Genomic DNA, 24,329 nt, shown 5'->3' with positions numbered 1-24,329 from the left:
CTCCCGTTGTCACTCTGGCAGGGTGAGCCATGGCCGTGTCTGGGTGCAGCCCTCCCAGCTCTGCTGGCTGACATCATGAATTATCCAGCCCCAAATGGACAGCGTTCATTAGCCGTGCGCTTTGCAGGGAGAGCCGGCTCGGAGCGAGCGCTCGCCCCTTTTTATGGAAAGGTAAAAAGCTCCTTGCCGGCACGGCAAGGGCAGGCTGGGGAGGAGGGACAATGGGGGACAGTGCCACGGAGCTAATAAATAAAAATAATAACTATTACCATTGGCTGAGTGACCCTGGGAGAAGAGCACTACCGAGCCATTTGTTGTTCCCTTTCACTTGTCAACAGCAGTGCCTTAAAAGCCTTGGCCATTGTTCGGGGCCTAATAGCACCTGTTGGGGAGATAGGAAGACAGCTGTCAAAAAAAAAAATAAAAAAAGGGAAAACAGGGTGGGGGAGGAGGGTGGGAGCTGATGATTCTGATGATTATGCCAGCAAGCAGCACAGCTGCAGCAGGATATTTCCCATTGGGAAGCATCTCTGCCCAGGGTGGGCACAGGGAGCCAGGGCTGCCTCTGTCCCCCAAAGCAGGGAGAGCTGTCCCAGAATAACCCCAAACCCCTCAGTAGTGCAAGTTGCAGCTTCCTGAGGAGGGTGCTTGTTTTGCTTACCTTTTCCCCTTTATTTCTCTGTGGCATTGCCAAATCTGGCCCTTGGTCAGGACAGGTGAGGAAGGATGGAAGGGTGAGGAGGCCCAGGCATCCCCAGCTCCATGGGCAGCCTGAGAGAGCCCAGAACTGCCTTCCTGCTGGGGGCCAGGGACAGCATGGCCAGGGCTGCAAGATGGGCTATTTAGAAAATTGTCTCCTCAGCTTCATCACCCGTAATCCTCGCGTTTTTCATTTTTGAGGAAAATTACCGGCGCTTCAGGGCTCAATTTTTCTTTTCCCTCCATTTTTTAAGTAAGTTGCTCTGAAATTTTCAGGTGAGAACACTGTGGTGACTGTGTGTGAAGGGTTACATGGCTGCTGTTGAATTTAGGATTTCAGAAGTGGAGCAGTTGAGCTTTGCAGGGATTTCCCTGGAATTCTAGCCAAACACTGTCGCTCTCAATTTATGTTTTATGGCTATTTAGATTACATACTTCTGGGGGCTCTTGCTGCTTTGTTTTAGGGTTTGTTTGACAATGCACTTACTTACTTTAAAAGTGACAGATCAGCATAAAGATCTTTTTGGTCAAAGGGTAAACCATGGAATCTCCCTAGAACATCCTTGATGGTGTGTCAATACCTATAAAAAGTTAGTGTGTAGTCGTCTCACTGAATGCCTTTTTTAAATCCCTCTTACTTATCAAGGATGTGCTGAAGATGTGAAAAATTAGCAGACCAAAACCATGGCCCTCTGTTAATATTAACAAGATATTATGGCCCTTTAATTAGAGCCTGGCTCAGTTAGTAGCACTAATACAAAAATGTATTTCAGGGGAGTATGTATTCTGGTGGAGTATCTCTGTCCAACTGAGACGGAAACACAAAACTGAAGTGAAATTTAATGTTATTTAATTATAGATGTCTTTGTTTTTATGCAGTTACTCATGAAATAGTCTCTGGAAATATTAAAATATCTTAGTGGTTTCAGGGTTTCAGTGAAGCTCAGAATACTACCTCCTTCTGTCATCTGACACACTTTTATTGCTGGGTGGACCACTCCTGAGAAAATCAATTCCTTCTTTCATTTAGAGATGCCAGGAATTAAAGGGGCATTAGAAAGCTGAGAACACAGAATAAGACAGAATTCTTCTTTTTTCATATGTAGGAGAGGATTTTTTAATTTCACTGTTGCCCTCCTTTTCATAAGGATTCCTACTGGTGGAGCTTTAATTAAAAAGGAAGGGGCTGCTGCTCAGGTGTTTGAAAGCGAGTTACTCTGTTTCATGTATTTATTTTTTTGTACATCAGGAAAGAACTGACACATTTAAAAATTTCACTTTTGTTTTATTTAAAGTTTGATAAGGTTCAAAACTTACTTCGTTCTTGCATGTTAATTTAATTAGGGGTGAAGAAGATAGTGCTGGCGGGGAGCTGGAATCATCCTAAAGTTACAGAATAAAGCAGAGATTTATTGAAAGCATCTCTTCCATGGATCCACCTTGGGCAGCACAAGAGCCCAGCCAGGGCTGCACCCAAGATGAACCAAAATGGCCCCAAAATGGTCCCAAGATGAACCAAAATGGTCCCAAAATGGCCCCAAGATGAACCAAAATGGCCCCAAGATGAACCAAAATGGCCCCAAAATGCACGGCCGGGCACGGGGTCTGTCCCTGGGATCAGTTCTGCTCCATTTGCACCTTGCAGTTCATTGTCCCATTCCAGCTTTAGGTTATGAAGTCCCATCCTTCTTGGTTTTCTCTCTTCATTCTGTTTGTTTGTGCTCTTGGGCTGAGATTTGGGTCATTTGTCCTTGGTGCCCAGCTGGAGCAGGAATTGTTTTGTCTCCCTGCCCTGTGCACAGAGCTCACCATCCCATAACATGAAGCTCAGAACTAAAGCGGCAGGAATCTGAAAAATAGAAAACCTAAACCAGAGGCATCACTGCTGTGGAAATGGGAAGGGCAGATTGCATCTGAGCAGGGCACATCCTACTGTGCATTTTCAGGACAGACATTTCAGTGCAGGGTAACTGAGCAGTGACCATAAACTGCACCGTTCTGGGGTTGTTTCAGAATAATTTGGGGTTGTCCTGGCCCAGCTCCATGTCAATCTGAGGCAGCCAGCAGTGGCTCCAGGCTTGGTGTGGAAGGACAGGTTGGTGGAGGTGTGAGTGGAGCACAAATGTGATTTCCAGGCCCTCAGCAGTGGAATGGGTGGCAATTACACCCAGCAGCTACAGCCCTGGGCTCTGCAGGGTTATCAGCACCCAATTTGTAGCCTTGGTGGGGTCTGTCACTAAGGTAGGGAAGGCAGTGGAGTATGTACAAGTTAGGATGTTAGACATAACAGAGATAGAGCTGGAGTTCCTGTGCTGAGGTGAGAGCAGGAATGCAGGAATGCTTCTCACCTGGCTCAGCAATGTGCTCATGAAAGAGGTGGCTTTCTCAGATGGGCTTTTTGGACATCCAGTGTCGATCCAGAGGAGTGTTTGACAGAGAGACAGTTCGAGAAATGCCTGAATTTTTCACACCTGGAAGCAGGCTCTGTGCTGAGGCTGCATTCCAGCAGAGGATGGAAGCTGAGAACATCCTGGCTGTGGCCTGTGTATCCCCCACATGAACATGGGCTCCATTGCTGGGAGGCTGAGGGGCTGGGTGCTGCGCTGGCATTGCACAGCTCCTGTGTGAGTGTGGCACTGCTCCTGGGGTGGGGGACTGCTCAGGGTACAGGACAGCCTGGGGAGCACACAGCTGATGGAGTAGAGTTTCAGACAACAGCCTGGCTCTTCCTGAGGTGGTATTGATTGAGATGCTGGTTTGGGTCTCAAATCTAGTTTAACAAATCTCTTTGCTCTTCCAGTCCTGCCTAGCCATGCGTTCCTGCTTTGTGCTGGGGTTTGCCCAAGAGATGACTTGTAGGCACCCAGTCAGGGGTGATTGGGGTGGGCTGTGCCCCATCATCCCCAATTGGCCCCAGCTGTGCCCACAGGTGAGCAGCATTAACAGTAATGAGGGCACAGAGGGCACACAGGTGCAGGGCATCAGCAGCAGGGCATAAAAGGGCTGGGCTGAGGGACAGGGAGGGCAGATGCTGCAGCCTGCTGGGGTGGAAAGGTGCTACTGTGTGTGGGCAGGTGCCTCAAGCCTTCTGATGAGGTAAGGTGTTAGGGTATTTGGGTTGAAGCTTTCTGAAGAGGTTTGGTGTTATTCTCTATGGGTTGAAGCTTTCAGAAATTGTATGGGGACACTCTGTGTGTCATGGCCATCTCAGCTGTACAATGTGCTGTGGCAATAATTACTTTAACAACTGGTAGTTGACTGTATCTGAAGGCCATTCTAACCTCTCCTTCCTAATAAACATCCCTGTGGTTTTAGGTAACTTTCTTGTGGAACTGGCAGTAGGCATTGGTGAGCAGTTGAGCAGGCAATCACTGTGTATATTTATGGGTAGAGTAGAATCCTGTTTCTGGTGTCATTCACAGATTATCGATTTGGATATTGAAATATTAAGTAATTTATTTATGGTGCTACAGATCCTTTTCTGGCTGTGTGAATTATTTTTTTAAAGCACAAAAAGCAGTGCTCTTTTACCAGAAATGACAATGAAATGTCTTATCATTCATATACAGCATGTGCTTCATCAAAGCAGCATGGTGGGCATTGCAGAAGAGAGCGAGCAACTTTAAAAAGCGTTGTGTTTCTGAGCAGACCGAGGATGAGGCCCTGTGTGCAGCAGGACTGCAGTGGTGACCTGGTGTCACTGTGCACCGCAGGTGGCTGCAGCCAGCTGTGGGTACAGAAGCTGGTTTTGTGCTCTGAAATGGAAAGCTCTGCGAGCTAACCCGTGGCTGGGATGGGGCTGGGCATCCCAGGAGCAGGAGGGCTGGCTTTCCCTGCCAGAGAAGGGAGCTGTTCAGTGGGCTGGGACGCTGCCCATGGACATGTGCAGCCCAGCTGCTTCCTGCACAGTGCTGGTGATGGAGTGGTGCAGTGAGAGCCACGCTGAGATGTGCTGGCCGGAGCACCACAGATCCCTGGTACTGGAACTGGGATGTTTGCTTCAGCTCTGGGAAGTCTAAAAAAGATTTTGTGTATTAAAAAAACCCCCAAACTCACAGAACCCAGAAGCACAGCACTTTGTGGCCGGGCACAGCAGCCCCAGGTAGTGTTGTGCTCAGCACCACGCCTTTGCTTCTCACGCCTGAGCAACCGTGTCCCACATTTGAGCAATATTTACATTTATAGAGGTGTTTCCTAGTGTCTGCTCCGAAAGTTTAAACTGCTTTTAGACTGGTGAAAAACTGCAGTGCTTCCTGGAAGGCAAGAGAAAAAAATGTATGTTTTGTGGTCTTTGATTTCCAAATTTAAATACATTCTGTGTTGTGCCTGCTCGTGATTCATAGTGTCTTGCCTAGCTGCAAGTAGTTCCCTAAAAGCATGATTCTGTTGATGGAGAACCATATGTGTATGCAGATGCTGCATGTCTATGTAACCTGCTGATACCAGCCATTCCTTCATAATAGTTGCTTCATTTCTCTTGCCTTAAAATTGTTTCTGGTTTTGTATTGGTAGGAACTTCTTAAAAAAAATGGGGGTATAAGCAGAGAAATTTCTTTTATCTGTGTGTTTCTCTGCTCTGTTAAAAGCAGAGTGGAAATGTGCCCTTAATTTTGTTTCCTGATTTAGGCCATAGAGGGTTTGTGGTGTTGCCTGAGCAGAGAGCAGGGTGGCATGTTGGTAGGTGAGGGTTATAGGAACTCTGGGTGGAGCTGTGGCTGACAGGAACGTATTTATGACCACAGCAGAAGAAAAAGGTGAATAATGGGTGCCAGCCCAGTGTTTGCCAGTGCTTTCCTAATACACAAAGGAAGGTGCTTGCCAGAAGTGGGAGGTGTGTCAGGCAGCGCTGAAGTTCATTCATGATAATTTGTGCCAACCACGTACTCCTTCCTCCAGGAATGGCTCCTGTTGGCAGGGAATGTTTGTTGGTCTGGCTGGGCACTGAGCACCCCTTGGCTTCTCTCTGTTCCTGCTGCACTTTGTGTCATCATCCTTGCCCAGGCCAGACATCTTCTGTGGGTGTTCTCCGTTCAAAGAAAGGACAGAGACAGTTTCTCCCAGGAAAATCTTAGAGGAAAAGAATTAAAACAATTACTATCTCTCTTTCTGTGTCCATTGTTTATAGCTGTGGTTCTCCAGAGTGTGCTGTTCATGGCTCTCCAATAGTGTGAGAGGTTTTCTCTTTGAGACCAATCAGGTCCCAATTTAGTGAGTGAGACATAAAGCTCACAACTTCTTGCTAATAAATTATTACTCTGTTCTGGAGGGAATGCTGGGTTTTGGACTGGGTTTTGGAATGCTCCAAGGCAGGCCCAGGTACCTGTGCATCTGTGCTGCCACTGAACTGAGAGCAGGATTAGCTCCACTCCCAAAGGGGAGCTAAAATGCTCAAAAAAATGAACTTCAGGTAGTAGACTAAATTCAACAGAATTCCATCAGACAGTGATAAAAATTGTGCTTCTCTCTTACTGTGGCTCTGTAGCCTCGTCCCTTTCCTGGAAACAAACCACTCCTTTCACAGAGTGAAAACTTTTGGGCTATTGAGCAAGTCAGTCAGTGCAGCTGTATTTAAGCATCATATACAGGAGTAGAGGGACAGTGACATGCTTGTTAGCACACCAAAAATAAGATTTGAAAGCCTCTTAATGTTAATTTACTGGGATGATTTGCTTTCCAGTAGTGCACAGGCCGAATCTGCTGATTCAGACAGGTGCCTCTTGGCCAGTGTTTAGTTGATGATTCCTCTTCTTGCCATCTCAGTCCTTCTCTTGGCGCCCTCCCTGTAATCCCCTTCTGCAGCAGCATGTAACGCTCCTCATGGTGTGTCTGGAACAAACGTGTCAAACACCACTGAGCTCCTGTTCACAAACAGCCTGTTAGCAAGTCCTGCAGATGAAGGAATCCATCCTGTGCTGTGGCTTTGTGTGCCACAGGACACTGCAGATGGGTGCTGGGGAGGGCTCTCAGCTCAGGTGCGCTTGGGAGAAGGAAAGGGAGAGGCAATTTGGTTCTTCTCAAAGGTTAGGTGAATTAGGAGGTGTTAGGAATACTCAGCATGTGTGGGCTTTCTGGAAATGCAGAGCACTGTAATACACTGTAGTTCACAGCTGTCCTGATGTGCATCCAGAACCTGTCACGATATAGCTCAGATTTTGCATGTAAGAAAACATGATTTTGGGGAATCTGAGAGGAGAGGAGCAGAGTAGGGATCAGGAATGGCAGTTCCTGTGTGCAGGCCTCCTTTCCCTGTTTCAAGCTGCACATCATATGTGCGAGCATTAAAAGTTTAACTGACTTTCCAGAGAATGCCTGCCTTGCAGACAAGAGACAGTGTTTATTTCTTCTCTTAGTTTGAGAGCATCATCTTCCCAGTCAGCTCTAAAAAAAGCTGAACAAAGGATGACTTTGTTCCTGTGTAACTCGTGAAACCTCTACTGTCGTAACCTTTTAAGCAGTTATTTTTATTTAAGATGTGTAAATTTCAAATCTTTTTTTAATGGGGTACATAAATGACATAATAAATGTTTCTTTCCAAGACATGGTGCATAAGGTATTTCACAAGCAGTTACTGAAATGTGATAGGCTGAGTATATGAATAGCATATTTTATGTAAGTACAAGATGTTAACATGGTATATAATAGAATTAAACAAGCTGTAATCTGATCTAGGTCTTTGGCTCCGTAAAGCTGTAGGGGTGGGGAAGCTATTGTCTTTCAGAATTGAAGTTCTTTTTAAGGATTAAGAGAAGGATGATGATTTGCTGATCCTGTGTCAAAATTGTGTTGAAGTGTCTTATGTAAAAATTGCAGTTCAGATCAAGAGAGGTTTGAGACTAAGTTAGGATATCAATTTAATATGATTGCTTGGGGGTTTTTAAAGGAAAAAAAAATCTATATAATATTGTTTTGAATAGTTAACATACAGAATTTCAACAGGGGAAGCACTGATTAGATCACCACAATCTATTTTATGCCATCAGGATTGCTGAGGGGGCTTATAATTGTGTTAAATTTTCATATTACTCATATCCACACGTTAACGAACAGATGCATTGTTACTATTGGGATTTTGCCATTTGGCCTTTCACATCCCCAATCGCGGTTTCCTGCTGCGATCTTCGCCGTTCTCGCAGCAACTCAGTCATTGATACGCGGCCGTTCTCGGCGTTTATTGCGGGCATCGCTCGCTGTGCCGGGCTGGGGCGGGAGCGCTGCGGAGCTCCGGGTGCCCCGGGGAGGGACACGGGCACCGATACCGGCCGGGCACGGGAGCCGGGGTATCGGGCACGCAGGGATGCCCGCAAACTGGGGTTAGGGTAGGCATGGATGCCGGCAAACTGGGATTCAGGCAGGGAGAGATGCTGGCAAATAGGGGTTCGGGGAAACTGGGATGCTGGCAGGCAGGGATGCCGGCAAACGGGTTAGGGCAAGGACGGATGCCGGCAAACTGAGATTCGGGCAGGGAGGGATGCTGGCAGACTGGGATTCGGGCAAGCCGGAGTGCTGGCAGAGTAGAGTTCAGGCAGGCAGGGATGCCGGCAGGCAGGGGTTCGGGCAGGCAGGGATGCCGGCGAACTGGGGTTCGGGCAGGCAGGGATGCCGGCAAACAGGGGTTCGGGCAGGCAGGGATGGCAGCGGGCAGCGCAGCGGGGCTCCGGCAGCCGCGGCTCCGGAGCGGCTCCTGCAGCTTTAAGGCTCTCAGCACGAGTTCGGAGCTGCCTTGCGCTTCTCCCCGGGCGGAGCGCGGCGTGTGCTGTCCGGCCGCGGGGAAAGCTCTGCCCGGGACTCGGCTGACAATGGGCTCCAAAGTGAGGCGGGCCGCTCTCGGTGCCGGCAGGCTCCGGAGCCCATTGTCAGCCCTCAGTAGAGCCCTGTTGCCGCATTCCTGCTTTGCAAAGGTTTGTTGGCTTTCGCTGACTGACGGCGCTCCGCCGCAAACGCCGCGCTTGCTCCGGCCCGTTTACACGCCGCTCCGGAGCTTGCAGAAAAGCACGGAGCGATGATAATTAAATATATGTATGTTACAGACAGAAACAAGGGAAAGGGGCAGTGTGTGTGTGAGCTGTTCGCGCTGTGGGCAGTGGTTTCCGTCGAGGGGACGGACGGAGCTGGGCAGGGGCCGGAGCCCGGCGGCGCCCCCGGCTCGGCGGCCGCGCTCGGGGCGGGCTCGGGGGGCAGAGACACGATCGGGGATGGATTCCAACGGAGAGATGTCCCCGGATCAGCCCGGGGAACCCCCGAACGCCGCGGGCACAGCAGGAGCAGCTCGGGGCGCTGCCAGGCGAACAGACCCGGAGCGCACCCAGCGCCTCCTGTGCGCTCATCCATCCGGAGCTTGTCGCTGCTCTCCCGCCCGGCTGTCTGTCTGTCCGTCCGTCCCTCTGCCTGATGGATGGGAGATGCAGGAGAGCATCCCTGGCACGGGCATTCCCTGGGCATCGGGGCTGACCCGGCTGTCTGTCTGTCCGTCCGTCCGTCCCTCTGCCTGCCTGATGGATGGGAGATGCAGGAGGGCATCCCTGGCGCGGTGTTGCCCTGGGCACCGAGGGATGCAGGAGGGCATCCCTGGCGCGGTGTTGCCCTGGGCACCGTGTCTCGCCCCCCGGCAGAGCCGCCCCGAGCTGCGGCGGGGGACGAGAGGTGCAATTAGCCCAAGGAGCTAATGAAGGTGGCTCGCCGTGGTTTTTACTGCGGGGAAAGTTAACCAGTCGCTAATAATGGCGCGGTCTCTAGGCCAGACGGTGCCTTTGATAAGTTAACGTGCGCTCCCTTTATGCTCCTGGTAGGGGGTAAACAAATGCCTGAACAAATACAAATACACATAAACACCAGCGCGAGAATAGCGGTATATGTCTTAGATCCAGATAATAAGGGTGGGTATTGTTATTTAGATGGCACATACTGGGACACTTATCTTTTAGTACACTCCATTTTCTAACTGAATGCAGTGCTAATCGTGGGATTGAAAGCTATTGTAATTGTGTACCCATCTAAATGCTGACAAGAATATACAATTACATTGTTTGGAATTGAGTTTAATGTTCTCTGAATTTTATTAGCATTTATATTTACTTATGCATTAAAATTCTGCACAAAAAGAGGTCAGAACACAAGAGCTGCAGACATAAATATCAGACCAATCCACACCCTCGCTGTATTTTTCCTGAAAATACCGAACAAATATATTTTATTTTATTTTTAAAGGAAGCGATAGAATCTGAAATGAGCAAATAATGGGTTTCCATTCTAAGCGATGCCTCTTCTCCCTCTGGATTTTGCAGTCTTTTAAAGCTTTTTTTTTTCCATACCCAACTTTTTATTATTATTTATAATGCGCGTGTTACCGGAAAATCTTTCCACAGTGTGCTTACCACCACACGATGTTTAAACACACATTATAAAGTGGATGTAATTGTAAAGACTCAGAGGGATATAATTACATGTAGCAGATTTAGGAGCTAATTCTTTGCTTCTCTCTCTCTTTCTCTCTCTCGCTGTCTTTACTCCGCATTTTATCAACATAATTATTTTTTGACTGCAGACTAACACCCAGAAACTGACAGGCATCCATTATAGGCAGCAACTTGTTCACCAAATTGAAAAACAATGAACTGCAGGTTTATATGTGCCCATTGTAATACAGAATTACCGGAGCTTTGTTCCACTAGAGGAAAAAGCTAATGGTTTTGAAACAGCAGGTGACAAAACACATTCAGTTTTTTAGTTTTTTGTTCCCTTTTTTTTTTTTTCTCTTCCCTCCCCTCTTATCAGTTTGTTGATGAAGTCATTACGAACTGGGGGCCCAGAATAGGGTTGGCCTTATTTTTAGCAGATAGACTTTTAATGAGTTCTATTGTGGAGACAGTCATGTTGATTTGCTTACGTTTCTTTTCCCCCCCTTCACTCAGAAACTCCCAGTATTGAAAAGCTACTATCAAAGGACTGGAAAGACAAGCTTCTTGCCATGGGATCAGGGAACTTTGGAGAAATAAAAGGTAACAACGCTGTTTCTCTGCTAAAGGAAATTGAGAATGAATGTGCAGATACCGCTGGCTTTGTGGAACTTTGTCTGCTCCTCTTCCCCTCCCCTTCAAACACGGTAATTCGGGGTTTAAATGAAATGTGTGCACTCCCATCTGTGATCATATAAATCAATGGAATGCTCTGTTGCCCTAAGTGAATGAATTTACATTAAGCTGTTGTTGCCTGTATCGTTCTCTGTTATAAACGAGCCCATCCTATTGCTGGATAGGGGGAACAAAAAGTCAGTACCAGACATATGTGGTACCAGAGTATAGCAGAGCTCAGTTTCTGAAATTTGGGGGTGATCCGATTTCCTTGTTTATTTTTGGACAGATTTCGATGATGTAGGGTTTTTTAAATTTTTTTTTCTTTTTTTACTTTTTTTGCACGTAGGGAAGAATAAAAAGAGCGAAGTTTGTGTAATGGTACCTCTAGGTACTGAAATTAGCCAGTGCAGATTTTAAAAGACAGCGTACAACATCTGTGCACTAGAGCATGTTCTTTTAAAGCCGTACTCCAGAAGGAAAATGACAAAATTTGACCACTCTCCAGCAGCAGTAGTTTCTGCTTTGCCAAGATATTTCCCCATTTTCTATATCCGAGGTCGTTTTAGGGAACCTGTGGTTGTTTGTTTTCGTGTAATTTAATATTTTTATAATTCCTCTGCAGTGCTGATGATGGGGAACTCACTCAAAACACACGTGTCAGAAATTGCAAGTTTTCAGAGCAGCCATTATCACTCTGCAAAGAAGCAGTGACTCTGATTCTTCTCCCGTTTATAGCAGTGTGCATCTGGAGTAGCAAAACCCAGGCCAACGCTGTTTTGGAAATGTGAAAGTAGAACGAAATTAAAATTAGGCCCTTCTCCTCCTGTGTTTATAAACAGGGCTTAGTTTCTGTCCATGACTTTGGGATGTTTGCTTGCTCATGTTGTCCCTGCTCTAGAGATGCTCTCTCAGGCAGGCTCCCAGACCTTGTGCTGGCAGCTCTAAGGGCCCTGTGCACAAGAGGTGTGCAATATCCAGTAAGGCACACAGTACAAGGTGCTCTCACAGGTTTATGGCTTGGTGCAGATGCAGAGAAAGTGTTGTTTTAATTCTTTGGGCCTTCCAGCCTGTCACTGATAAGCCACTAGCATTAGCCTGTGCTGTTCCACTGCCTTACCCAAACAGGAAAATATTCCCTTGTTTCCCCAGGCTTCTCCCTAGCAAGCTGTAATTCAAGATATATATTCATTGCATATGTGGGATAACTTTATATCATTACATCTGTGGGATAACTTTATAACAGAAGGCAGTGCTCCAGCCCCCAGCAGGCTGAGAGGTCGTTGTGATGATGATGATGGTGGTGATTATTATGGCTCCAGAGGGCCAAACCTTGGGTTATTCATTCCTCTTGCTCCATGTGTGTAAAGCAACAGGTCTCAAGGAGGAAGGGCAGCCCCTGGGCTTACCTGGCAGTTCTGGGTTTTAAAAGCACTTTGTTTCAAGATGAAATCACCCTTTGGCACGACCTGATGCATCTTTAGGACGTTTCGGGGGCAGAGTATGGGGAAGCATCTTTGATACCCACTTTTGGGCATGTGTTTCAGCAGATCTGGCACAGTGTGAGGAGCCTCTTTAATTCCTGACACACCGGAGCCTTTAGAAGGACTCCCAGTGATTTTCCAGTGCCCGTGCACGCTGTGGAGCTGCTCTGAAGAGTGCTGTGCACTGAGAAGGTGGTCTGTTCCCGCTGCCTGTGATCTTTTTCTTTTGGAGGGCAATCTTTTTTCTCCCTTCCCCTTTTTCCCTTTCACAAGCTAAACTTGAAAGCAGCAGCAGCCAGCTATATGCTCCCACCAGAGAAATTCAACAGTCCTTTCAGTCGTGCCTGGGGGAAAGGATGGGGAGCAGCAGCACAGCCTCAAAGAAGACTTTTCTTTGCTTTAATTTTTGGTTTTTAGCTTTATATTTTGAACACAAGTCGAGTTATTGTTCCGCAGCTCTGTTCAAAAGGCTCACATCTGAGGCTTTTTAGTGTGACTGTGGTTCTGTGGTTGGGGGTATGGTTATTAGGTGTTTGGATCAAGTTTGGCAGTAAGCTGTGAAAACAGGCACTGGTTTATTTTTCCTACTGACTGCCGTGACAGTTGCAATTATTGTCCATTGTTCCTAGGTGGCTGGAAAGGAGGGAGGACACAATGGAGCATTGCCCTCTGGGGGTAAATGAATTTGACTTCCAGATTCTTGGGGGGTCAGGCAGGCTGATTATTTAGTGCCCAGGAATGTGGTTTTCATGGCACCATCAGCCCCGAGCAGCCCGCAAACAATGGCTCAGCTGTGCTGCAGCTATATTCAGTGGGGCAGCAGGAAAGGTGTGCCAGTGGAGCTGCTCTGTACCCACACACACGCGTACAAACACACGTATGTTATGCTGCAAAATGGTTTTGTCGTTCTGCAGTTACGGAGTTTTCCAGTTGTGATTTTTTAATTAACTTCTTTCCCTGGGCTTGGCCCGGCAGCTGCGCTTTTTCCGCCCCCCATTTCTCTGTTAGTGATATTTGGAAACCCCCATTTAAGCACTGTCTTGTGTTTAATACACCCTGGAACGTGGACAGCGCTAGGAGCTGTGCTGCCCAACTGTCTTATACGCTGAACAGTTTTTTCCATTTAACTGTTCAAAATTTCATTGTGTTTTTCATTAGGTCTGGGGGAGTTTTAGTACATCGTGTGCAAAAAGGCTCAGCACCAGGCTACATATTGTTAATGCCCAAGTCTGTGTTATTGCCATTGGGTTTTATTATCTGGGAGAGATTAAAGAAAGGGAGATGAAGAGGAAGACTTTATTTTCTATTAGCGTGATTTCCTTTAAGCTGGAGAGGAGTGATATTTTATTAAAGACAGGGAAATTGGTGAGAGGCTGCAAGTGGCCAGGCTCCCATGTTCTTCTTCAGTTGTTTCTCTTGGTTGCTTTGTCACCTTTGGCTGCTGTTTGAACCCCCCTTTCTCCATCTGCACCCCCATAAAGCAGGAGAGCCATCTCTGAGTGCCTGCAGAGGCAGCTGCAGATTGAGGATCACACTTAGAAGGGTCTATATCCATCACGTTGCTAATTGAAAGGGAAATGGGTTGTTTTATTCCACAGCTGGACCCAAAGGTACTGCCAGGGAATGCTCTTAAAATGGGGCAAAGCCTAGAACTTTTTATGTCTGTAGAAACTGTAACTCAAATACCTGTGCTTGTTCAGAGACACAGTCTGGGGCTGAGGCTGAATTACAATTTTAACACTAGAGGTTTCCTACGAAATTCTGTTTTGATATCTATGGAATTTTTACTGTGCTCAAAACAAGTTGCTGTATAGCAAAACCTCCAAAAGTGCTGTTTAATTGAAGTGTTTAAAGTGAAGCTGTAAAACTGTATATTGACTTGGTTAAAGCCTGTTCAAACTTACTTACATCCATCCCATTCAAAAGCAGGGCTCTAGGTTATTCTTGGATAATGCATTTTATTGGATTCAGTGGAGCAGAGAGATTGTCAGGTCTCAAAGTGCAGAGAAAGGAAAATCATGCCCTTTTCTGCTGTCAGTGTAACTGCCTTGTTAGCTGTGCCCTGCAGTGGGAGAGGAGCTGCTGTCCTCCAGTGTCACTAGGAAAAGGTGTCAAAAATACATTTATTCCCTAATTATCAGTGATCATTCCTATATAAAAAAATTAACTTATTAATTCTAAAATGAAGCTTCTCTTTCAGTGGTGCTGGGCCTCAGGTGCATCGTGGGTTGCCCAGCCTTGCTCAGCTTTAACCACAATGAGAACTCCTCTTAAAACTCCCTTGGTGTGCACAAAGCCTTGCTGCTAATCTCGTCCATCTCTCTACTGAAACTTGGCAAGACACAGCGAGGCATATTTTTTATGTTCCCCACTTAGCTAATTTTGAATAGGTGCGTGGAACAAAAGGTCGAACAGACTTCTGTTTCCAATCTCCCTGAGCTGCTTTTCTCTTGAAGGCATTGTCAACAGAGATTGTGCCTCAAGGAAGAGGGGGCAGGTCTGAACCTGACGTAATTTTGTTGTTGTTTGAGAGACCTTTTGTATTGTGCAGGCTAGTTTGTAAACAGCTCAGGTGAAGTTCTCTGCAGTCCCTGTGAAAGGGATTGGGTTGAAATCAGCTCTTCATTGTGCCCATGGAAATGTGGGTGACTCTGGAGGCTGTGCTGGAGTAAACTCAGATTTATGGAGAGTGAGATCAGCCTGCCTGCCCTGCTCTGCAGCTCAGCACAGCACAGAGGTTTGTTTTGTGTGAGGAGCTGGGTTCCAGATCTCAGGGTGACTCTGGAGTAAACTCAGATTTATGGAAAGTGAGATTAGCCTACCAGCCATGCTCAGCCGCTCACCTTAATCTGGGTGACTCTGGTGGCTATTCTGGAGTGAGCACAGATTTATAAAAAGTGGGATTTGCCTCCCAGCCCTGCTCTGCAGCTCAGCACAGCACAGAGGTCTGTTCTGTATGGGGAGCTGGTTCCAGGTCCCAGGAGTGCCAGTGCAGGTGGTTTGATGTGAGATGGAGCTGTGCTTGCTGCAGACCCTGCTCGTGCCCCTGTGCTCAGGGGATGGGGCAGCAGAGTCGGCACTGAGGGGTTTAGGGCTGCCAATAATGGCTAAAGAGAAATAATCCATTCAGCGATACTATAGCTCGTCAGAGCCCCTGAATTAAAGACATATGTTATGTAGATTCAATGTATGGATTAAAAGGGATAATCTGGTAGGTGACACACAGAATCTTGAGATAAGTGAGCTGTGCAGATTCCTGTATGGATTGTGAGGGATAATTCCAGTTAAGTAATGCTGCACAAGTTGAAGGCAAGTAAGCTCTGGGTAGTGCTCAGGTTATGTGCAGTAATCCAGTGAGTGACACTTTGGATCACATAATCTGTAAACTAAAGACAAGAAATTCTGCATTTACATGTGGACAGGAAGAAGGAGGGGGGAAGGGGAGAAAGATTATTCATGGGGAATACACTGGGTTTAAACCTTTGACTAATACAGCGCAGATCCCCAGGAGATGTGTCAATTTTGCATTTGCAAATTAATGGTTCAAAAGCGTTTGCAAACTTGTGTCAGCTCTGGATGTTCTGATTGGTTTTTTTTTTGGTGAGTAATATTGTATGTGGAGTGGCAAGAGCATGGAGCTGCTCCTATTTGACCTAGAATGGGAGGTTAGCTGAGGGTTGTGTATGGGGAAGGGAGGGCTGGAGGAATCTTTTTTAAAGCATCTAAAAATGTTATTTTATGGCAAAGCAGCTAATTCAGGTTGTTCCGGATTTTTGTGCATAAAGGTATTTAATTTGGTCTCAAAAAGTCAGGTTCTAATTTTAAGATGTGATTACTGATAGAGATAATGGAACGAAATTGAACTAATTGAGGTAGTAAATGCCAATGGCTTTGTTTGAATATATGGAGGCCAAACCACTGTATTTAAAAATTGTTCAGAGAGTTGGTTGACAAAAGGGTCCTAAAGCTGTGCTTCGTGGTTCTAAAATTACCTGATGGAGCTGAATGTCACTGAGCTACAACTGCAGGTTTGTCACAACAAAGCAAACACGCACACACACATTTTACTCTTTTTCCTGCTGCTGCACGAAATTCCAGCAGCAATTGCTGTTTTCCTAGCCTAGCTCTAACTTGTAGTCTAGACAGTGAAACAATGAGTAACCTCTGAGAAACAGCCTCAGCACAAACAGAGTTGTCTGTTCCTTTATGACCTTGACAGTGAGTTGCTAACCTGGTTGAACACCGAGCCTTGTTCGTGGTCTGCTGTGCCCGAACTTATTTCTGACAGCAAGTGAGGAGCGCTCAGTGACAGCCTCTTTGCAGCCTGGTGAGACACCAGAGGGCTGGTTTGGTACAGAACAGGCTGCTGAGCTTCCTTTTCCCCGCAGAATGTGAGCTCTCGAGGCTGCTAATGGCAAAAGAGGGTAATTGCCCGTAATTTGGTTTTACTCATTCTTCACCTTGCTCTGAAATCATGAAAGATTAAGAATGTCTGTCTGCTGAAATAAAAACTTTCCTTATATCTCGCTGTCCTGTATGGTTTTTTACTTGTCAAACAAAATATTCATTACATAAATCTGTAGGTACAGACAAATCAGTGTGAATTGTGCACTTTTTCTTGCCTTGTTTCTGGAGCCTGTGGCTTGCCAAGTAAAAAGCAGTCAAAGTTTTCTCTCATTATGCTGACTCGCCCCAGCAATAAGGTGAAATAATTGGATTTAGCAAGGTGGGTAGTTGAGGATGGCAGTCATTGTGTAGCAAAGGTGGCTTAAATCCTCAATGAAAAATGCCAGTTTTCAGATGATTTTGTCCTGACAGCTGCAGGATTTAGTGGCCTGAGAAGCTCTGGTCTAGTCCACAGTGAAGCATCAGCACAAGTTCCCAAGCACAGATCCTCCCATCCCAGCAGGTACCAAATTTAAAGTACAGTTTGGCCATAAACACTTCACATTGCTGTTCAGGAACAGGAGAAACAAGATGTTAAATTGTGAATTTACCTCAGCCAGTTAGATGTGTTTATCAGCCTGCTTTTCCTGGAGGAAACATCAGCTCCCCATTGCCTCACATGTGACTTCAGCAGCACAAATGGGAATGCTCCTCTTTGCATTTATGTCATAAATAGAATTTTAGGTTTTTATTTAGGGAGAGCATGACACAGATTAGTTTGCTTTAAAGTAGAGGAACACTCAGTAGCCTTGTCTGTTTTACTTTTCTTATTTCCTTACTAAGCAAAGTGTTGTTGGGTTTAGATTTCTAAAATGTCAAGGTTAAAAGTAGCACGGGGAGTGAGGAAAAAGTAGTTGAGACTGGGATGAGAATGATACTGTGGAGGAAAGATGCTGTAAGAAAACCCTCTAGAAAAGACAGTTATTTCATGAACTGCTGATAATTTTATTTATTCTTTGGATTTGGTACAGTTAGGACTAGTAGGATTTTAATTTTTCTGGGTTAATAGATTGTTCAGTTTGAAAACCCTTCATTTTTGCATCAGAACTGTAACCTTTGCTGGCTAAAAAAGGCTGCTGAAAAGGCAGAGCATTGCAGGAAATGTTGGAGGTGACTCAGCCTTTAGCTCATGCATGGGCTGCAGCTCAGGGCTGTTACATCAAAGTCACACACAGGCAGGGCTGAGGCAGGGCTGCTGCTCCATGAGCTGGATGACATCAATAATTGCTCCATTCATAAGGGTCCCCTTGGCTGAAACCCTACCTAGTCTCCAACTGGGTCAAACACAGACTTAATTATCTATTTAACGTGTATTACTGTTAAAAGTCAGTGGGGAAATTCTTGGCCTTGCTGCAATAGTTCTGCTGGTGACTTCATCAGGGCCAGCAATAAAACCTCCTACACCACATAAAGTGCAGAATGACTTTCAGGGAGTCGCTAAAAACTTTGTGCTTCAGTTTGCTCTTGAAAAACATAATGCGTGCCATCACCTCAATACCTGCAAACAGTCTTTAAGAAGATCAATTAGGTGGTGCTTTGAAATTAAAAAATGCTTTATACTGCATGCTCTAATTATTATTATAGATCTTAGCATTATTCGAACACAGAGCACTTCAAAATATTCTTATTTCCATTTAATGAGTTTTTCCCCCATAGAAAACTTTGTAGATACAGGAGGCTTTTTTTTCCCTTTTGTAACCACAGCTAACGATACGAACATAATACAATATTATTATGTCTCCCAGCCTTTGTACTGGCACATTGTTTTCTTTGATTTCCCTTTGAAAGGCAGATCCTGGCAGTTCAAAAGCTGTTCAGGCATCCCTGTGACAGTGCAGACTGGCTTGGCAGGTGGATCTCAGTGCCTGGGTGGGTGAGGGTGCTCAGAGCATCCCCAGCAGTGCCTGGGGAGGGGACAGAGTTTGGGGACAGGGATGTCCCTGGGGCATGCACATCCCTGGGCTGGCTGGCAGCAAACACTCCCTGTGCCTCAGCATTTGGGACGGGACAGAGTTTGGGGACAGGGATGTCCCTGGGGCATGCACATCCCTGGGCTGGCTGGCAGCAAACACTCCCTGTGCCTCAGCGTTTGCAGCAAAAGCTGGAAGTGCCTGTCACAGAAAATATTGGCTTTCCCAACTTCTCATTTACATTCTTGTTCTGTCTAATAAATTATAACAAAGTATTTACTGTTTTGATCGCAGAAGCAGTTCCTCTGCCTTTTTTTTGCTCTGGTTCTGTTTTGGGTGGGGATGCCAAGGTTTCTCCTGTTCCTTTTCTCACTTTAAGTGTGTCATTTGGTCATATTGGTGTCTTCATTCTAATGTTTATTAAAATGTTACTGTCACTGCCAGTCTGAGGCTGTGAATCAGAACTAAGAATGTGTAATAGTTTATTTCACATTTGAGTAAATTTCTTCTACTACTTAAACACTATTATGGGTGGTGTTGATCTGAGATGGAGTTTAGGTTTGCCTAGAATGCCGCTAATTTGAGTCTTCTTTTATTGCCATCTGCTGTGGGTGCTGCATCCACAAACGTGGGGTTTTTCCTGAGTTTCTGTTCATGGTGACAGGGCACGTCTGGAGAGCATCTTTCCTTGGTTCTTTGTGCAGCTGCCCACCTGCAGTGTGTGCTGTGGTGGTCCTTTGCCTGAGCTGTTTCCGTCTGTGGAAAATCCACGTTCTGCCAGGGCAGTAGGGGCACAGAGAGCACGCACAGCAACCCCCGCAAGGGCAGGTGGTGAAAGGCTTTGCTGGACATGAAATGGGCAGTATCTGTTTGTGCTGGCTCTCAGGGTAACTCAGAGCAATTCTCGAGGCACTGTTTGAGGCTCTCACTCAGAATTTCTGTGGAGTGGTCCAGCTTGCTGCCAAGGTGCGCCCTGCAGTGATGGACACTTGGGGTTTCTGTCAGCTGATTGTGGCTGCTGGGGACAGGGGCCTGCACCCTCCCAAGTTCCAGCAGGGTCAGCAGCCCTGGGGGTGGTTCATTCATTCCTGGGTAGCATCATTTGAGCAGCTGTCTTTACTTCTTGTTGGGTTAGTTGCTTAAAATACTGACGTGTTTTGCCCTGTGAGCTGCAGAACTCTTTAAGTGGGAATCCCTTGGCTGCCAAGACACTTCACACCATGATGCAGGTTTGGATCTCGTGCAGGTTAACACAGAGAGAATAGTGAGGGTAGGACCAAAGTCCCCCATCCTTGTCTGCCCCCAGCCTACAGCACCGAGAAAAGGGCACAGAACCAAGTGGAGCTCAACCACAACTCTCTTGTGGTTTTTGATACACCAGGAAAAATTCCTGGCACTGACTGTACTCATGTAGTGACTCCACTGTTGGCCTCACCTCACCAATAAATAAATAACTCCCTCCATGCTTTGGCCTTTGTGTGATATGCAAAGGAATACATGATTGGCCATGGCAATGTGAAGTGGCACTTTTGTTGACCATTTGAAGAAAAGTAATCATAGGAAAGGTGTGCTAGGTAATAAGGCTAACATAAAAAATACCAAACTTAAACTAAATGCAAACATTAAACATTATTATCAAGACTGTCTGATTCAAGTACTTCCCTTTTTTTTTTTCATTTTCACACATTTACAAGCCAGCAGTTACCTGCAAGAGATGTCAAAACTGTGATTCATCATCAGTGGAGTTTCCATGATGTGTGAGCAAGACAAGGGGAAATTGCACAGAGCTCCCCATCTCTCATTAGAGCCACACAGCTGATCTTTTGGTTTTGCCTCTGGTTTTGTGCAGGTCACTTGAGAGTATGGCTATCCAAGTACTTACTTTGCAAGGAATTATTACCTCAAAGAACTGAAATTATCATTAAGTACTATTCCAGTTACTGGAAGGATGGCTTAGTCCTGAGAAAAAAAAGTACCTACTAAGCCATGTTTTCCAGGAAGTATCCTCCAAGAGAAGATTTTTTTTATAAAGCTGATGCTGATAAATTTTCCCTTTTGGTTTATTAGCAAACTGAAATAACTCCAGAAATATAATGCAAGAAGTCTGCCTTTTGTCAGACTACTTTCACTCCAGCTGTATAAACCCCAGGAATTATGCATTGTACTTGCTAAGTAGGATATAAAACACCCCTTGTGGGCGTTTCAGATTGTCTTTAAGAATGGAACAATAAAGAAGAGAGTGAGTGAATGTGTGCCTGGCTGCCGTGTGGTGCTGGTGTCTGCACTGGCAGTCACTGCTGGCTCTGAGTTCAGTCATGCTTTGGGTTGGAAGGTCAGCAGGTCCAATCCCACTGCACCAGGCTGCTCAAAAGCCCTGAAAATTGAACCTTTCCAAGGATGGGGCATCCACCACTCTCTGAGCAACTTATTTCAGTGTTTTACCACCTTCACTGTAAACAATTGCTTCCTTATTTCTAACCTAAATTGACTTTCTTTTAGTTTAAACCACTGCCTCCTGTCCTGTCCCAGCAGGCCCTGCTAATAGGTTTGTCCCCATCTTTATAAGCCCTTTTTAGATATTGGAAAGTGTCTCTGGAGCTTTCTGTTCTCCAGGCTGAGCAGCCCAAACTCTCTGAGCCTTTCTGAGAATATAGAATAGATCGAGAATAGAGAATAGATATAGAGTAGAGAATAGAATAGAAACAGAAATAGAATAGATATTCTCTGAGAATACAAAGTGGTGCTCCAGCCCTCTGGTGTGCCTGTGGCCTCCCCAGCACCTCCTCCAGCACATCCCTGTCCCTGCTGTGCTCAGCACCAAGAGCTGCAGGCTGCACCTTGCTCCTGGCACTCAGATGGAGCTGCTGAAGGGTTTTGGTGGCAGGCTGGTGGCATGTCCCTGTCCCCGCTCCCTCCCAGGCAGCCCAGCCCCAGCCTGGAGAGCAGCACAGCTTTCCTGCCTCTCCTGGGAACTGTGAGCTCTCTGCCTGTCACTCCACACATGTGGAAACATTTTTCTACCTTTCAGATTAACTTAAAGATGGGGATTAATTTAACTTTACAAAGGGCTTTTTGATTCCCAGCTGAAAGCTGCTGTAGGAGCTGCAAATCCAGGGATGAAGCAGCAGTGCTGTGTGTTGGTGTGTTTGACAGTGATTTCTTTCTGCTTGCCCTCACTCAGGGGCTGAGACAATCCTGTGAGTCCCTTCTGTCTGTAGGAACTTCTTCCCCACTCTCTCATGCCTGCATCCATCCTCAGTGAAAATTAGGAATAAAATATCTTTCTCCTGGGGAACAACAAACGAAGGATGCAAGAGTGGCGATGGAAACCTCTGATTAATTCCATGGCCAGGTGGCAGATGCATGACTTGTAGCAGCTCTCTCTCTCCAGTGCTGGAAGCAAAGCTCATAGTTAGAAGTGTTTTCTTCAGCCCTGGGAGTGTTTTAGCACTGGCTTCCATTCCCTCTCACAGCTTTTAGCAGAACAGGTTTAAAGGCCTATGCTTTCTGTTGCAGTGTGTTTCTCAAGTTTCCAGCTTGCACAACAGTTTTTCTGGAGGCTTTATCTGAGAATATTCTGCTGTAGCTCTTTGTTGTGTGGTGAGAATATTTTCACAGAAATTTCTAGAACCCTAATGAAAAACAATTCAGTTGCATTTCTTCTGTTTTTTCTGGTGATTCTGTGTGGTTTTCCACTTGCATGTGGCTGTCTACAAATGGATTTAAGTGCTTGTACTTGGATAATATAACAAATGGGACATTGCTCAGGATCACATCATTGAAATTATGTAAAAGTAACAAAAAGAAAGAAGGAAATTAAGGCATCAAGCACAGAGCCCTTCCAGTGGCACCTCAAGGGCTTTCAGAGCAAGAGCAGAGGATTCCCCATCACAGACATTTCAATGCAGGCTGTATGAAATATTGCAGGGAGCATTCCTGCACTGGCAGGGGGGTAGGCTAAATGAGCTATTACCAGCAGCTCTTTCCATGTCTGGCTGATAGTTGGCTAGGAACGTGCTTGTTGGAGTCGCCAGTTTTTTTCTTTTTCCCTTTTTTTTTTTTTTTGTGGTTTTTTTTTTTGGGTTTTTTTTTGTTTTTTTTTTGTTTTTTTTTTTTACTTGGAGAGCACTGGTGACATTGGCAGAAGAATGCTCCCCTATAACCACTGTCCTTCTGGGCAGAAAAATAATTTCTTCAGCATGGTTGTGAAAGTGAGGTAGTGAGTTCCTCTGGGTGCTGAACTCCACTGTAAAAAACATCTAACAACAGTACAAATGAGAGTGGTGATGAGTTGTGTTTAACTCACATTTTGGATATGTTTATAAAAGATTTTTTCCTTTAAAATTGCACCTTGGTGTGGCAGCAACAGCAATAGGAGTTACTGACAGTTTAAATACTACACAATTTAATGCTAATCAGGGATGTGGATGATATAACAGGTTACAGAGGGATGTTAATGCTTATCCTGCATCAATGCTTTGACACTACTGCATCTTTTCCCTAAGTTTCTCCCATAAATATTGTTGTCTTACAAACCTGGAAGGGTTGGGGTTTTGATCCCAAGTGTTTAAAACTTAAAACTTCTTCAAAATAGGCAGTATTATTTCCCTGTGTTAATCTGACAGAAAGGCAGTGCAAAACAGATGAAAGGGCAAAGGAGCATTGAAGGGGGACCCCAGATGAAAGCCTGTGTACAGATTTATCTTCCATGTAGAGGAGCAGGTCTTTGTGAGCAGCACATTGCAATCTGCCGCTGCTCTTTGCCTCTCCTCAAACTCTGCTTGCAGTAGAGCTGCAGAATGAAGAGAAAATGAAGCGCTGCGTGGCTCTAAACGTTCTCTCTCCTCTTTCTCCCCACCGTGCGATGCGCAGGGACTCCAGAGAGCCTGGCTGAGAAGGAGAGGCAGCTCATGGGCATGATCAACCAGCTGACCAGCCTGAGGGAGCAGCTGCTGGCAGCCCACGACGAGCAGAAGAAGCTGGCGGCGTCTCAGATCGAGAAGCAGCGGCAGCAGATGGAGCTGGCCAAGCAGCAGCAGGAGCAGGTGAGTGGGCACTGCCCTGCCTGCAGCTCCAGCCACCCCTGCAAGGCTGCCCAGCAGCTTGGCTTCGGCCTCCAGACCCTGAAAGCGCACCCAGAAGCTTTTCCGTTTGTTCTCCACGGTGGAAAAGTTTGAACCAAAACATGTCAGGAAAATGCGATACAGTTTAACCCTAATCATGAATGTAGGTGATATTACAGGTTATAGAGGGGTGTTAATGCTTGCCAATTTAATTTGCAATAGATCCATCTTGGAGCTGTTCGGAGCCTGCTGTCAGCAATGCCAAGGTGTGACGGTGTTCACAGGGGTCTGAGGATGAGGGAAGAGACGAGGATCTGACTCCATGTTTCAGAAGGCTGATTTTTTATTTTAAGATATATATTACATTAGAACTATACTATAAGAATAGAGGAAAAGGTTCTCCTCAGAAGGCTGGCTAAGAATATAATGGCAAAGAATGATAACAAAGGTTTGTGGCTCAGCTCTCTGACTGTGATTGGCCATTAATGAGAAACAACCACATGAGACCAATCCCAGATGCACCTGTTGCATTCCACAGCAGCAGATAATCAATGTTTGCATTTTGTTCCTGAGGCCTCTCAGCTTCTTAGGAGGAAAAAAATCCTAAGGAAAGGATTTTCCATAAAAGATGTCTGCGACACCAAGGCTGTGGGCTCAGTC

The 24,329-nt window shown here is 46.0% G+C and overlaps 1 protein-coding gene across 14 annotated transcripts in view; it reads left to right on the top strand.

Moving 5' to 3' along the window:
• Window positions 1-24,329, top strand: part of SOX5 (SRY-box transcription factor 5) — a 590,818-nt gene that overhangs the window by 435,261 nt on the left and 131,228 nt on the right. For 12 of the 14 annotated variants that reach the window (XM_054281898.1, XM_054281897.1, XM_054281899.1 and 9 more), the window contains 2 exons: window positions 10,608-10,694; window positions 23,479-23,651. In XM_054281898.1, the coding sequence (XP_054137873.1) occupies window positions 10,608-10,694; window positions 23,479-23,651 (260 nt within the window). The remainder of the gene's footprint in view (window positions 1-10,607; window positions 10,695-23,478; window positions 23,652-24,329) is intronic. The other 2 variants (XM_054281904.1, XM_054281903.1) reach the window with 1 other exon arrangement.

The sequence above is a fragment of the Melozone crissalis genome, unplaced genomic scaffold (genome assembly GCF_028551555.1).
Source record: "Melozone crissalis strain CALT ecotype California unplaced genomic scaffold, PUWL_Pcris_2 ptg000033l_1, whole genome shotgun sequence".
NCBI classification, from domain to species: Eukaryota; Metazoa; Chordata; class Aves; order Passeriformes; family Passerellidae; genus Melozone; species Melozone crissalis.
Note: the sequence above shows the minus strand (reverse complement) of the source record. Positions and strands in the feature narration are given on the sequence as shown.